The sequence below is a fragment of the Lonchura striata genome, chromosome 3 (assembly GCF_050655825.1).
Source record: "Lonchura striata isolate lonStrDom1 chromosome 3, ASM5065582v1, whole genome shotgun sequence".
Taxonomy (NCBI): Eukaryota; Metazoa; Chordata; class Aves; order Passeriformes; family Estrildidae; genus Lonchura; species Lonchura striata.
In genome coordinates this window covers 78,523,462-78,539,123 of record NC_140705.1, presented here as the reverse complement: position 1 = coordinate 78,539,123, position 15,662 = coordinate 78,523,462, and the positions used below count along the sequence as shown (strand labels likewise).

Sequence of the window (15,662 nt, the reverse complement as noted above, 5' to 3'; positions counted from 1 at the left end):
AAAATTAAACAGAAATCACCAGCCATCAGATGTGAGAAAGCAGCTTCCAGACAAAGCATGTCAGGTATTTATGTGCAACTGTAATAAAGTCCTCAGAAATACAGGTTGGTAAATAGTTACTGGATTCCTCCAGAGCTATATATTTCAACGCCTATTTGGAAAAAAACCCCAAAGCTTCATAAATACAACGTACTCTAAAACATTGGTGCTAAGATAGCTAAAGGTATATGAACAAGGTAGTTGTAAAACATTCTGTTTGTTCTCTGAAAACTACAAGTGAACTTTCTTCTCAAATTGTGAATTGTCCCAGTCAGCCCAAATATATACCTTTCAAGGAATAAAATTTGGAGTGGAAAAAGCTTTACTTATAATGTCTACTTATGGTATTTCAACCATAGAATGAAGTTATTTAGTGTAATCTTTGTTAGTAAAGACTTGTCAGGGCCTTTAGATTATAAATTACAGTATGACATAGACACGGAGGCTGGATAATTGTAGCCATTTATTCCTTGCTCTCCACTTTCCAGGTTAGGATGGTTTCCCTTGAGTCTTCGAATGATACTGGGTTTTTAAGCAGTGGAAATTCAATCATTTGATGTTGTAAATCAAGGGTAATATAAATGAAATCTCTGGGTTGACAGAGGAATAGCAGGTTAATTACAGATTGCAGCCTTTTCAGTTACATTGAGATTCAGATACTAAAACAAAACTGAAATGCACCTGAACGCACAAAACTCCTGCAAAACACACTTAATGAACACAGTGATTCCTGGCCGTGTCAATTAATTTACAAATTATGATTTAATATCATAGAATTATAGAATGGTTTGTGTTGGAAGGAATCTTAAAGGTCATTTATTCCAATCCCAATCGCGCCATATCATGTATGCCTTGAACCATTTTAATTTTGCTTTTACACTTTGGGTATTGTTTTCTTTATTTCCCTTTCCCCTTGCCCCCACCCCCAACATCTAAAAGCAGCTGCTCAGTAGCAGTCTTGCAGACAACTTTGGACAAAAGCATAACAGTAGATGTAAAGCCCAAATCTCTGAAATGTAATTCAATTACTTGTTTCTTTAACTGCATGTAAGAGTCTCATAGGAAAGCAAATCTACTTTCTGCAGTCAGGTTGTTTTTACTGCTCCTATAAATCAAATAACCATCTGTGTGTTTCAAAATTAGATTGTGGAGGCTATTAGTCCATAGTGGAGACTAAGCACTTTATTTATATGCATTATGCACATACAAAAACTTCAATAATTAGTTCCATAATGTAATTAGGCAACTTACAGTACAAAACCAGTAGTACTCCTTTGACTAGTAAAAATACTTACAAATGTGTCATCTAAAATACAGATTAAAAAGTGATGGACTGATATGGCTGTTCATGGAGCACCCCTAATTTATTGTTCCTGAATTTTTGGGCTTCTCTGCTGGTCCCTGATCAAATTGAAAGATCAAGTTCAGAGGATCAGCTCCTTGTTACCACAGGAGCACCCAAGGATACAAGAAAGACAACTACCTCTAGAGAGGTGGAATTTGCCTGACTGGAGAGTCATGGAAAAGTGGGTACAAACAGTTGTTTGAAGGAAACAACTTAGAGGTAAGAACAACTTAGGGGTAAGAAACCTCTAACTGTATCAGGGTGCCACAATTCACAGACAAAACAAAATGAGTAGGGATGGGGAGAAAAAAAGAAAGATTGCAGTTAGTGGAATGATATGAAAGCAAGCACAAGGTGATGAACATGAAAATAGAGAATACAGAACAGAGGATACTGGATCAGGTTGTATTGGAAACCAAACTGAATATACAAGGGGCAATATGATACAATGAAGAAAGGGGAACGAGCACAGTGTACGGGTTAGCACTGTATTTACAACTACTGGAAGTTTGTGGTCTTCCAGCAGGTATTTGGGGGATCAGCCTGAATAGACTGAATGCCAGAAATAAACATTTAGTTTTTTCTGACTCTAGTGGAGCTTCCTGCTATAAGTAACAGCCATCAAAGCTGTAACTGATGCATGGAATTCTGTTTAGCTGATGCTACTGCATTTCAGTGGAGTAGATACTGGGTCCCAATTCTCAGGTCAGAGAGTGAGCACATACATATTTCCTGAAAGCATATCAAAGCTATCCAAGGGATGGAAGAAGTCCTAACTTCCACATGTACCTGAGATCATGAACACTGGGGTTCAAATCTTCATTCTGAAATAAATAAAAGCTAGGTGGAAGAGAAATTTGAATTCTATATAAAATGACGCTTTTTTTTTTTGGTTTTAACAGAAAAAGAATCCTTTAAATTTGTTTTGACTAAGTATCTTCTACTTTCTTTCCTTTCATTCTTTATTTCAGCCGTTGAACCAAAAATAAATGACTTTCACTTGCCTACTATACAGTAAGTTCAAAAAGTGTAAGAATGTAGAGATATCCTGCTTATGACAAGAACTTAAAGGGTAAAGTTATCATAATCCAGAAGAGACAAAACTGAGAAATTTTCATGAATTCAAATTACCTCAGAGTTAGGGAAGAGGGTGGTTAGGAGACATTCCAGGCAGGTATAGCATAGGAATGAAAGAGAGTCATATGAAGTTGCAAGGCTATAAAGTTTGTTGTGAAGTCCCAGCTATTAAAAAAATAAGGGTGGCATAAAGAGGTTCAAGAGTTAAATGCAGCAGCTCAGTCTTAGAGAGCAAGTGATGAGACTGTGGTGACAAATCCAAAAGGTGAGCCAAATGAGATGGAGAGAAAAGAGATATTAAAGGGGCAAAAACTGAGAGATGTGTGTAGGTATCACTTACACTGAACTTACACTTACACTTACACTGATGCCAGGGGACTGGGTGGGAAGCAGCAGAGGTACAAGAACTACACTTGTAAAGATAAAAGTTCTGGAATACTAACAGAATAGTTTTGGCTTAGTAATTATGAACGGGAGGAATCATCCAATGAAATTTTATTTTTTCCTTTAACTGATTGGAATTACTGAGATGTAGCTTATAGTTCTTCCAAGTGTAGTTATCAAAAAAATCTTAAACCAGAAATACTTCAGAAGCACTTTGCTGATCATATTTGACAGTTTCCTGTACTAAACTCAGCTGATTAATTAGAATTGTCATATGGCATTACTTTTGCCTGAATGCGTAAATATATATCAATTACTTTAAGACTGACTTTACATGAATATTCAGTAGCATGCATTTGGAAAAAAAAAATCCTCTGGCAAGTATTGCAATTAAAAAAAAAAATCAACCTTGTCATACCCACACATTGTATATAAAATCCTTCCAGACCTCAACTAATGTTAAATGATCTCTAACCATGCTGTGTTCATTTCATACTTGATTTCTCTATCTCCTAAAGTTACAGCTCACTGTGAAAACTAGCACAAGCCCAAATCTCTTTTGAGGAGCATGGACACGTGTATCTGCAGATTTTCAAAACAGGGTATTCTAGGGTATTCCTTTGTGTAAATTTTCCCTAATTGACAAGGAAATGTGGGAAAAAAAACCCCTACCCCCCCAAAACCAAACTAAAATACCACAAAAAAATCCCAACCAAACAACGCCCCCCGGCTCCACAAATGGTCCCCATTCAGGTTTGCTCAGATTCCAGGGATATAAACGTTCACAACAGTTCTAAAAAAACCTGAGCAGTGATATGAGTTTCAGTAGCAGCTGATAGGAGAGATCTGTTAAAATTGATCGTTCCCCTGTCAAAATATCAAGGAACTGGCCAATACATTCTGCAAAGTTGTCAGAGCAGATGATGCAACAGAGAAGCGCAGCTATACATTACTTAGCAGCTTCCTTTGCTGCCACTAGGAAGTCATCCGCTTCATCTGTGCTGTGACCTGTTGGGGGCACTCAGGTATAGCAGCAGATTACTTGCTCTTGTGCTATTTGTTTTCCCTTCCGGACTTCAGATGTAGCTGCTATTTTATTAATGTATCACAATATTCCATTTAAACAATTAAACAAGATTTTTTTTTATCACTTTAGGGACAGGAGGGAAGTTTCTCATAGAGTCATTAGGGAGACTCCATAACAGTTCACTGCAAGTCATCTTGCTATGCTTGGAGTGTTTTCTTTGCTGTCTCTGGCATTGGCTTGTAGAATTACCTGCATTCCACTGTATTTGAACAGAGCCCATATTTGGTGCATTTTTAGCATATACTTGTAAGCAGCTTGTACTATCACCACTTGTAGAAACATTTACTTGCAGAGACAGGCAGCCTGACAGGGCAAAGGCTACTGCAGGAGATTTTCTTACATTGTGCTATTTTTCAACAGCTCCTCATTTACTAAATCTTCCAATCCAATTCTGGCTGTATCTCAGCTATTTAAGAAATGGAAGAGTTAGTCATGAGATTGGGCTGCACCCATTAAACTAGAAGAAATAGATGGATTATGAAAAGTGACAACAAATTGCAAGCGAAAGCTCAGCAGAGCTTTGGGCATTTAGAAAGCTTCAGGCTTCACCCTTCACCTGGGACCCCATGTGCAGGAGACTTTGTTTTGTCTTGTTCAAACCTCTGTGGACTGGGCGAGTCTATGACAAGGGGGTTCAAAAGAAACCAGACAAAGCTGCTTCTGGAGACTCTTCCTGGGTCAGGCTTTCTGGCACCATCTCAGAGTCAAGTACCAAGTGGGGCAGCAATCTGTGGCTGTATTTGTGTTGCATTTTCAGCCAATTACTCTGGAAGCTGTTTTATGTGGAAGGTTAGGTACCCACAATGCATACCATGTGTCTGGGAAGCTTGTACTCTTCTATTTCAGCATGCAGGTTATGATTTTGTCTTTCCATAAAGTCCAAAATTGATTCCCTCTTTAAAAACTATCTTATTGCCATCAGCTAAACCTTAAAAGAGAGACTTTCCACCTAGAATAAATTTCCCATAATGTATGTTCCTAACAGAACAGAAGACAAGGAAATTTTACATGTACAGGAGACTACCAAGAAGTTTGATTATTTGAAAAAGAGCCTTATTATTATACAACTCCTTTAAGAAAATATTATTCATCAACTCTTCACACTCCTATTTCTCAGCATTAGTTTTTCATTAATGCTTACGTTTCTATAAAGATATTTCAGATAGTCAGGCAGACGTGTTTTCAAGAGGTTTGATCCTGAAAGCCACTAAAAACCTTTCTTTCCTAATGACATCAACAAATGTTACATAAGGTAAGTATTTACATTTATAGGGTCAGTTTATTTATATTTTTATTTACAGGAAACAAATGCTCAGTGAAGAAAACAGTGACACCAGGGTTTTTTTGCTTGAACTCTGAGGAATGGGAGATATGCAACACAGGAATCATGCTGGTGTTGGTAGAGTGGAGGAATGCAAAGAGGCTTGGAATATTTTGTCTTTCACTACTGAGAAGTATAATAGGATCTAAAGTCTGCAAGTGATTTGTAAACAAATAATAGATGTTTTTCTAGGCAATATATTGCAGTTTAAACAAGAATTAATCCAAAAAAGTAATGTAATGTGTATTGTAAAGTAGATCAGAACAGATTATCACAATAGTCCATTCTGCTTTTATAATCCAACCTTAAATACATAAGCACTTTAAAAATAAATCAAGATTGGATATGAAGCAGGAACATGTCCCTGTTTCTCTTTGGCTATTGCTTGGAATGTAAGAAAATATACGATGGTTTATAATACTAAAATTGTAAGAAGTCTGAATAAAACAATCTTATAATTTAATGTCATTTTTTCTATGTAGTGTGCATAACAAAAAGAAACATTTTATATATTTTTAAAATGCAAATATCTAACAAAATAACTATAAGAAATAAATAGATCGTTATATGAATAAGGACTTTGCCTGTAATTCCTTTATTTCTTCATTTAGATGTATTTTTTTTTCTCTTGCTTTTGCACCAATTTCCTCACTATCAAAGTGTGTGCTAACTTCAAACAAGAGCTACTGTGGTCTTCAGTAGACTCATGATAACAATGCTTTTGTAGGGATAGAATATATTTGCAACAATCCTTATAAATGTATGGGCTAATGGAATAATTCATGCCTCATGACAATGACCACTATTTGCAAAGAAAGTCCATCAGTTAAATATTGCTCTGTCAGTGATCATTAGTCAGGCTAAGGTCCGCAGCTCCATTCTAGGGTTTTTCCAGGGGAGCTGTCCGGTCTCGCTGATTCACTAATCTCTCTCATACTTGCAGCTTTTTGGTTTAGCTGTTCCTTACTTTTCCTCCGAATTTCTCCTTTTGTCCAACTCTTCCTAGATTGCTTAGCTTTACCTCTTCACACATCTTAAGTGCAGATCTTCCTTTATTTACCAGTCTCTTCAGAAAGCTTCTGTATTGGGTCTTTCCCTTCCCGCCCTTGGTCCAGGCTCCTTGTCAGACCCTGGTTTCTAGTCACAAACCCTTCCATGAACCACCCCCATCTCTTTATTCTACCCAAGCTTCATCTTACTCTGTCCTCTTTTTGTCAGGTAGCTCTAATCAGTCTCTTGACCTCATCAATCCTGGTCATAATTTAATTTATTTTCTCTTCTTAAGTCCTCAATCTCATCATATTCCTGCTTCCAGTATCTCTTGCAAAGGCAAAGCTGAGTCCCTGAGAAACATGACTTGTGACTCTCTATAACAGCTGAAGTGGGGGGCTGGTGGAGGAAAATTGGAAGTCTAGAAATTGTAACAGCAGCCACAATTGTAATAAAAAAAGGGAGAGTGACAGGGAAAGGAGAAGCAACAGGATGTTCTTGACAATACAATCTAATTTAAAAATGATGAAACATGTCTTTGAATTAATATCTCAGGAGTTGCTCCTACCTCTGTCACAGTCCTCATACAACCTTGTGCAAGCCCCTTGGTGTCAGGTTCATTAAAAGATGTGGATAGTGTCATGTACAACACACTAATGCTGGGCTTTCAGCCCCTTGGTCCCTAGCGTCTGCAGCTCTGTGTCATGCAAGTCAGGCTTTGTAACCACTACCTTAGGAAGGATACTTCAGAGAAAAAGACAACTTGAATTTCAGAAGACTAGAGTGTATGAAAATTCAACTTGTCTTTCAAAATTTAAGGCCATTTCTCAATACCTCTGTATGTTAATTTCATTACTGACAAAATAATAACTGACCTTCTTGTGAGCGATGTATAGCATACTTCATTTATGCTTTCCTAAGGTCCCTCTACAGAAATAGTTTTCTGAGTGCAAAGCACAGCTATAATTATGAGAAACACTTTTAAAAGAGAAAAAAGGACATACAAAGGGAGGGATAATATCATGAGTAGCTGTAAGCACCAATCCTGTAGTCAGATTGTTTACCTGTCTGCTGCTTTAGAGAGTCTGTTTACTGCTGTAGTCAAAAGCTGAAAAACTGTGGCAGGTAGCAGATGTACCAATTAATAACCTGTCACGGCTGACGGATAGAATGAAAAAAAACCCCAGCTCTCACATATAACTCCTGCGTAGTTTTTTCCCCCACATTTCAGGTCTTTGGGGTCATGAGATATACTCTGTTTCCCTGGAGAGAGATGAAACTGTCTCATTAGCGTCTCTCTTTCATGACATTAAGACGCTGCCTTTGAGATGTGAACTCACCTGTTCTTCTCCCAGAATCCTGAAGTGATGAAGTTCTTTAATCAAGGAGTCTGGACAGCCAGCTGTTGGAAAGAAACAAAAATGGGTGTTTTAAATCTTTCTGTCAATGCAGTTTCAGCATAAGACACATACATGCAGAGACAGAATATACAGATTACCTTAGATAAAGAAGATTAGAAAGATTAACCATGGCTCTGCAGGCACCAGAATACTGAAAACCATCTATCAAATAATCCTTCCACATTTCTGAGCATGCTACCAAAAGCACTTAGAAAGGTTATATTCCAAATATTTTAGCCCTTTCCCCAAAGGACTACAAACAAAAGCAAGATGAAAAGGGCAGCACTGTCTGCCAGATACCGCCAACCCTTCATATAAGCCAAAAAGCCTGTTAAAAGAGGATCTTACATCAAAACACTGGAGCTGCCCAAAGTTGAATTCTGATTCACAGAATAGGTTTGGACTAATTTCTAAGAATAATACATGTTTTCCTTGATTCTCTTAAGGATTTAATAGGATCCACAGATCGCTTTAATTTTAGTTGTCACAAGTATAACCCATTTCACATATATATGGTTGTTACCCCCTGGTGTTAAAACACAAACCAGGAACAGAGGCAGAGGAGTGATCTATCAGAATTTCGCAATGAGATTAATTTTCAATCATTACAAACTTTCACATCTGTACCACCCAGTAAGAAGGAATATGTCTTGCTAGCTGCCATGCACTCTAGTGACCTGTTCAGACTGCGGTTACCTTCCTGGCAATGAAGTCCAAGGCTGCTGTATCTGTGTACTGCTTTTGTAAATGACTTGTGTACACTACCAGACTAATTCCTGACAAGGGATGAAGGAGCAGACTGCAAGACCTATCTGGGCTTTACTCTTTTTACCATAAATTGAAGCATCTCTTTGTGAAAAGAGAAAATTTCTTAAAAGGAATAAAGAGCATAGCTCCTCTCAGAAAATGGGAGAAACCATGGTCTTTATCAACCTGATTTTCTGCTGACACTACTACAAATAGTTACCTTTCACTCTTAATGACTGCCATTAAAAGAATACAAATGAATTTGGATGTAACTATCAGGAAGTCTCCACCAGCACCATGGTTTCACTTAAGGCCAGTGAGACATGGCCTACATTCACACTTTCTGTTGGCATAGCTGTCTTAGAGATGCAGAAGGAAAAGACTACACTTGAAAGCAACATAACTAAAAAGGCAAAAAATGAACAATAGACATACAATACAATTACACTAGCACAAGTCTTGTATTCACATATTTTTTCCACTTAGGGAACTGATTTAAATGTTACTGAAGTCAACATTTTACTGATGAATATTTTATCTTCATTCCGAGGAGAAATAGGTGAAGAATGCACCATCTACACAACTTCATCAGCAAACCCTTACAAAGGTAAGACAAGGTTTGAAGTTGGTCCAGGTTTAAGTATGTAGTAAGAATTGCCTATTAATGAATTTTCTCTTACTAAATATTAGTATTTCTTCCTATTTAATGAAACCTATGATATTCTTACAGGCTTCTTTTCACCCATGTCTTCCTCAAGCACAAGGGTATTCACATATTTGAATGTGTGCTATTTCTTAATCAGATTTTGTTCTCCACAACTTCTAGAACTACAACCTGGTTGTGTTCACTTAAAAAAAAAAAAGTGTATCACTTTTAAATTACTTTCCTCATTTTCTCCATGCTGTTTGTTCTTTCTCTTTCTCAATACACCTAATTGTCCTTGCTACTCCTACCACAGAATCTACACTTCTACACAGCACTGTCTTGTGTTCTCACTGGGGTTTACATCTCCATCTAACTCTGTCTCACTAACTTCCTGACCTGAGCCCTGAGTTGTAGTTCAGAACTGTTGTCTTTGTGCCTCAAATCAAAACTTATTGTATAAAACATGGTTCCTGTCTCTTAGCCTCAAGTTCTTACATAATTAGCAATATATTTTCTTGCATGTGATTTTCCCCAAAAATATCTGCATTGATTGCATACTGCCATAGGAATTTCTAAGTGCAGAGCATAATTATGATTTCATGTAACACTGCCTGTTAATCTTTGACAGATGTTAGCTTTAGAACACCAACGAAACTGCATTCTGCCTTTTGGAGTCCTTACAGCTTCTACTTCAATCAAGTATTTATTTCTTCCCTCTTATCCTTTCCAATTTATTATTCACTAAACTCCTTAAAACGAGAAGGTTTCCTTTTTCTTCCCTAGCAAGAACTTTCTCACTCCATTCTCCTTGAAATATTTCCTGAGTACTTTTTTTTCCCCCCAGAAATTCATCCTGTTCTGCCCTCACACATAAATTATATAACCTCCCCTTTACCTCTCTTTCTTCCATCCAAGCTGGGGATGAATGGATTAAGAGCAGCCAGGCCAAGAAGAACTTGGGGGTGCTGAGGGTGAGTGGTTGGACATGAGCTTGCAAGGAGAACTTGCAGCCCAGATTCCAAATATGCCCTGGGCTGCATCCAAAGCAGTGTGGGCAGCAGTGCCAGAGGGAGGATTGTGCCCCTCTGCTCTGCTCTGGTGAGATCCTACCTGCAGTGCTGCATCCAATTCTAGGGTCCCCAGAACATCAGAAGGATGTGGTTGTATTGGAGTAGGTCCAGAGCAAGGTCACTAAGATCAGAGGGCTGGAGCACCTGCCCGATTAGGAAAGGTGAGAGAATTGGGATTGTTCAGTCTGGAAAACAGAAGGCTTAGGGGAGATATTATAGCAAGTTTTCAGAATTTTGTGGGGGCTTATAAGAAAGATGGAGATAAACTATTTAGTAGAGTCTATAGTGAAGGGACGAGGGGCAATGGTTTTAAACTGCAGGAAGGTTGATCTATATTAGATGTGAGAAATAAGTGTTTTTATGGTGAGGATGGTGAAACACTGGAATGGGTTGCCCCATTCAAGGTAAGGCTGGACAAGGCTCTTAAAAACCTGACCTACTTGAAGGTGTTGCTGCTTTTTGTAGCGGAGCTGGACTAGATAACTTTTAAATGTCCCTTCCAACTCAAACTATTCTATGATTCTATGAAAAACATGCATGTTTAAGTGTTACTAGTCATCCACTGCTGCATGCTCTTCCAAATGCAATATTTTGTATAGTCTGTTTTTCAGAGACTTGCCCAACCTAGTTTTCAATCTTTTCATAGTTCATATTTTCACTGGATCTTGCTTAGCTGATTATACAACAGATCCTGATACTAGCAAAGAGACAGAGCTTAAAACCTATGTCACTGTTGGCATGATTTTTTCCAGCAATGAGTTCAGAAATGTCAAATGCATACAATATTGAATTATACTGACACATCTTAACAGTCTGCTGTCTGTAAGAAGTCATCTCAGATTGTCACATTTCAGAAGCAATAATTTCAGGAAAAAAAGAGAAATATTTTCTTTTTTATTTTTAAATATTTCTGGGCCTATGTCTATTTTTAATTTCTTCTTTTCTGTAAGTGTTTGTAAAAGATGTTCTAACACTATAACCTATTTTTACCAGATATCTGTGAGTTTTGAAAAAGTCTTGGATTATGTTAAATTCCTGCACTGTGACATAACAAACATTATGGCAAATAACCATCCCATAAATAAAACATAGAGACTTAAAAACCCCTCCCTGCCCAAAATGATTAAAAACTATTCTTAATCTCACCCACAAATTCCTCCATATATCCTCACCATATTAGTGTACATTTATAGAAAAGTATATTTTCTAAGGCTGATGTGAAACTAGCACATGCCAAATGACATAAACTGTGCTTTACAGATTTCTGCTATTTTGTATAGAATGAGTTGAGGATAAGTTTTTATGCCCTCTGTCCTACAGAACCCGTTAATGGTCTCAACAACTACCAAAAATTTTCACTTCCCTCTTCCCAATTATTACTTGAAAAGTACAAGCCTTCATGAAATTTCCACAGACATAAACCAAACGATAGGAATATTAAAAAAATAGTTGATAATAATTGCACCTAAGAGTTTGAATGGAAACAGTACAAAAGCATGGACAACTGGCTTCAACCAGAAGCCAAAACTCAGGATTGAGGACACCTGCAGACTGATAAAATGGCAGCTAAATTGCTTATTTGTTGCCTCTTTCAGCTCACACTCAAACCTATGTGATTCATATGTTCTCAGCTGCAGTGACTGTTACAGGTTCTTGCTACCTATGATGGCAGAGCAAAATATAAGAAATACAAAACTGATGCAAATATTTAATACTCTTATACCACTTTTAACTCTGTCCTAGTTCCACTGACAGAGCAATCAGATACTTAAAACTAATTTAATGTTTTAGGAATGAGCCTAAGTCTAAGCAAGAAAATAATGATGGGAAGATGCCCAGTTCAAAGGACCAGCAGCTTTATAAAGCCACAAGTAATTTCGTTGCTTCTATTTAAAGTTTTATTACTTAAATTAAATGTAAGCATTTTATTTGCTTCAACACATTCTATCATACACCCAGTTTACTTGTTTTAATAATTTTGTTGTTATGTGATTCCCATATTGCCTTATAATTTAACTCCAAATTCTGTACTTATGAATGAAAGGTGCATTTAAAGCTACAGAAATGTGTAACTGTAAACTTGCAATTTACATTGTGGTATTCTCTTCACAAACATATTTTTAATCTGTTCATATAAGTACATGTATCTCCGAGAGAAGAATGAAGCAAGATTCAGGAAGGATGGTTTGATGTCTCCTAACATCATAAATACCCTGATTTCAATTGGTCTGAACACACATTTTCAACTACACTTGTAATTAAACTATGATTATAACTTCTACGAATTTAATTACTCAAATCTTCACATATTTTTTCTCAGACAGAATTAGCTTCTGCTTTTTATTCTTTTTCTTTAAATTGTCCCTCTGTATAACTTATGTTCTTCAGAGAGAAGGCAAAGAAAAAATTAAACCAAGCCTTTAACATTGCATAAATAGCAAAATGGAAGCAAAATACAAGAGCTGCTACAAATAGAGCCAACTGAGGAGTAACAGGAGTGTTGGTGCCCCGATGGCACCTCCAGCCCTGCCTCACCCAGCTGCAGCCGGGCTGGCATCCTGCTGGTGTCCCTCACAGCCCTGCCCTGCCCAGCCGTGGCAATCCTGCAGCTCAGAGGTGCCCAGCCCATCCCCAGGGAGTGCCCAGTGCCCTGGCTGCCAGCACCTGGATGGAAGTGCCCCGGCTGAATCACTTGGAGCTCCAAGAAAATCACAAAATGCCCTCACTGACCACAGTTACAAGCAAATGTATCCCCACTGCAGGGTTGTGGGCTACATCTTCTAACATAGGTTTGCAGTATTATTTACTGCTTTGCATTTAACATTTCATCTTTTCCCAAACAGTATAGCAAAGCCAGGGACCTCATAAAACGGGAAAGCTGGCCGGACAGAACGCACATCCAACCAATATGATTAATGCAACGTTCTCTGTTTATTCGAGAGAAGATGGCAGCTTATATACACTTCTACATAGTTTAAAAAGGCACTCTCATTGGCAAGTGAACATTGTCTTAAGGTGGCCCAAACCTTACACTATAAACCTATACTGCTTCACACCCAGACAGCCCAGTGCTTCCCATCACACCTTAATACAATTTCTAACTGTGCCACAAACTCTTAATTTCTAACTGCGTCAGAGGCTTGAAGGCCTCACAAGGCCCAAATCTGAGGCCTAGACTGGAGTAGCTCAAATCTCATTCCAAATGTAAATCATGCCCTCTCTCAGAAATTCTGTAACAATATAGTTGTGTGAGATTCATTTCAATACATTTAAGCATTAAAATGTTGGCTATATGAGTCTAATATATTCCTTGCATGCTTCCTTTACATTTGATAGAAAGAATACATGCTTTCACAGAGTAATTCCCACCATCCAAGATTGACACAGAAAAAGATCCCCTTATTTCCATTAAGTGAGGAGTTTAAGGCGACTTGGAAAGATTTACACAAGTAACTTTTAGACTTTTTAAGTTAGAATATTTGAATTTCACTCAACAGCTGCAATTCCAATAATTTATACACATCCTTAACATTGGAGCATGTAAATTGTAAATTTCCCCCTCACATTTAGCTCCATGCAAGCTAAGCATTTACATTATGAGCACAATGCAACTTCCACTTCTCTCACTTAAAATTTATGTCTGCATCAACACTTGTTAATTCTGAAAAATCCATCCCTTTTGTGGGCTCTGAACATGACCATGCACGAATATCTATCAACGTCCTTCAAAGGATATCTTTTCACAGTGTTAATTGCTAAACCGAGAGTGCCACTGGAAAACGTTTTAAATACTTGAAAATAACCACTTCTTGCTTAGAAAATTAATGGATATGTTAGCTTCTTTTTTTCCTGACTTTAGCATAGGTATTAAAAATGTTCTGTATTCAAAAACATAATCCTAAAAATCTGGCAGTGCAGCACTCTAATGGCAGGACTTGCAATACAGCAACACATATATATACAGGGAAGTGCAAGCTGGCCTGCCATGCATGCACAGGAAGGAAAGGTGCACAGGGAATCCTGCAGCTCAGCAGTGCTTGTTACGGCAGTGTCCATCCAGAGCACAGCCAACTGCAGCTACAGTGGGACAGTGACTGCGACTCCTGGTGTCAATACAAGTTACTCAGCACAGCACAGGCATCACTGTTGAGTGAACAGCAATGGCAGAAGAGCACAGCCCTGCACTGAGTATAACAGCAATGGGACTGTAAACAGAGCAGTAAGAAAGCTGGGCTCAGACGAGACTTTCACACAAAACTTAACAGGTTTGGAGTCCCATAACTAGTGTGCATTAATTCATTACATCACTTTCCCAGCCTCCTCCAAATTGTTCAACTAAACGGAATATTGCTGTAAACCCCACACCTTTCTGCTGTCTGCATCTCCTCCAGGGATAAGCTGGTGACAGTGTGGCCATTCCTGTGGGAACGGACCATGATTTCAAAGTATGGAGTGAATTCACTGCGCTTGTGTTAATTAAATGTTTAGATGTTACAGGTGACCTTTTCTCATTTTTGGTGTTATGTGAATGTGAACAAAGACAAAACTAAGAAGAGTGTCTGAAATGCATAATTATTTTATTGAAAAGAGAAAAAAGATATGAAGAAAATCAAGTAGATAATTTATAAAATATATGCATATAAGATTATATTTTGAATGCTTCTTGTGCACTGTGAAAAGATGCTGAAATATTTTCTCACAGATCCTACGGAAGGGATATACTTACTGTATTGTAATATAGCCATTTTCACTATTTTTCTTACAACAATCATGAGCAGTACTCTGGTAAATAGTAAATTATTGAGATTTTTTTCCTTGCTGCCCATACAATTTCATAATGTAGACAAACTCAGAAATTAATTAAATTGTATATGTACACTTAGATTTACATACCTTTTCCTTTGCATAAAAAGATTTAATTTTTAAAAAAAGAAAGGTCATAAAACAAGTCCTGTGAATAACTTGTCATCTCAAGTCCCATGCCATGCCTTACATCTGCAAGTCTGAAAATGCAGAGGATTCACAGGGGCACACAGCTTCATCTGGAGCATCAATTATTATTAACCACCATCAATCATAAAATCACATCAGACTGAAAACCCTCTCATGAAATCTGTCAGCCGTGTGTTTGAAAATTGGGGGACAACCCTTTAGTATCCAAATTTCTTGTATTGGCCACCTTACAAGTGGTGTAAAAACTACCTATCCAGCAAAATCAAATAAAGTAAGCTAAAAATTTAGATGAGATTCTTTACTGGTACTCATGACATTTTAATAATCATCAGTTTGTAGATTATATTTTTCTGTACAATGATCTAGATGAGTAGATGTACAAATATATGCCCAAAACAAGACACATCAGAGTGCTTCAATATTATTGATTGGTTTTGGGAAAAAAAAAAAAAAAGCTTATTTCAAAAGCAAGAAGTATTGAATTCTGTCTTTTCAAAGCCAGCAGTCATGTATTCAGACTGCAAAGCTCAGCTCTGCACTTGGGCAATGCTGAACCAGAGAATATGACAAGCAATGTTCGTGTGTGGTTTCTGTACCTAGAGT

At 37.6% G+C, this 15,662-nt stretch overlaps 1 protein-coding gene across 3 annotated transcripts in view; it reads right to left on the bottom strand.

The window, feature by feature from the left end:
• Positions 1 to 15,662, bottom strand: part of PRKN (parkin RBR E3 ubiquitin protein ligase) — a 693,458-nt gene that overhangs the window by 122,263 nt on the left and 555,533 nt on the right. For all 3 annotated transcript variants that reach the window (XM_021544140.3, XM_085576858.1, XM_085576857.1), the window contains one exon: positions 7,584 to 7,645. In XM_021544140.3, the coding sequence (XP_021399815.3) occupies positions 7,584 to 7,645 (62 nt within the window). The remainder of the gene's footprint in view (positions 1 to 7,583; positions 7,646 to 15,662) is intronic.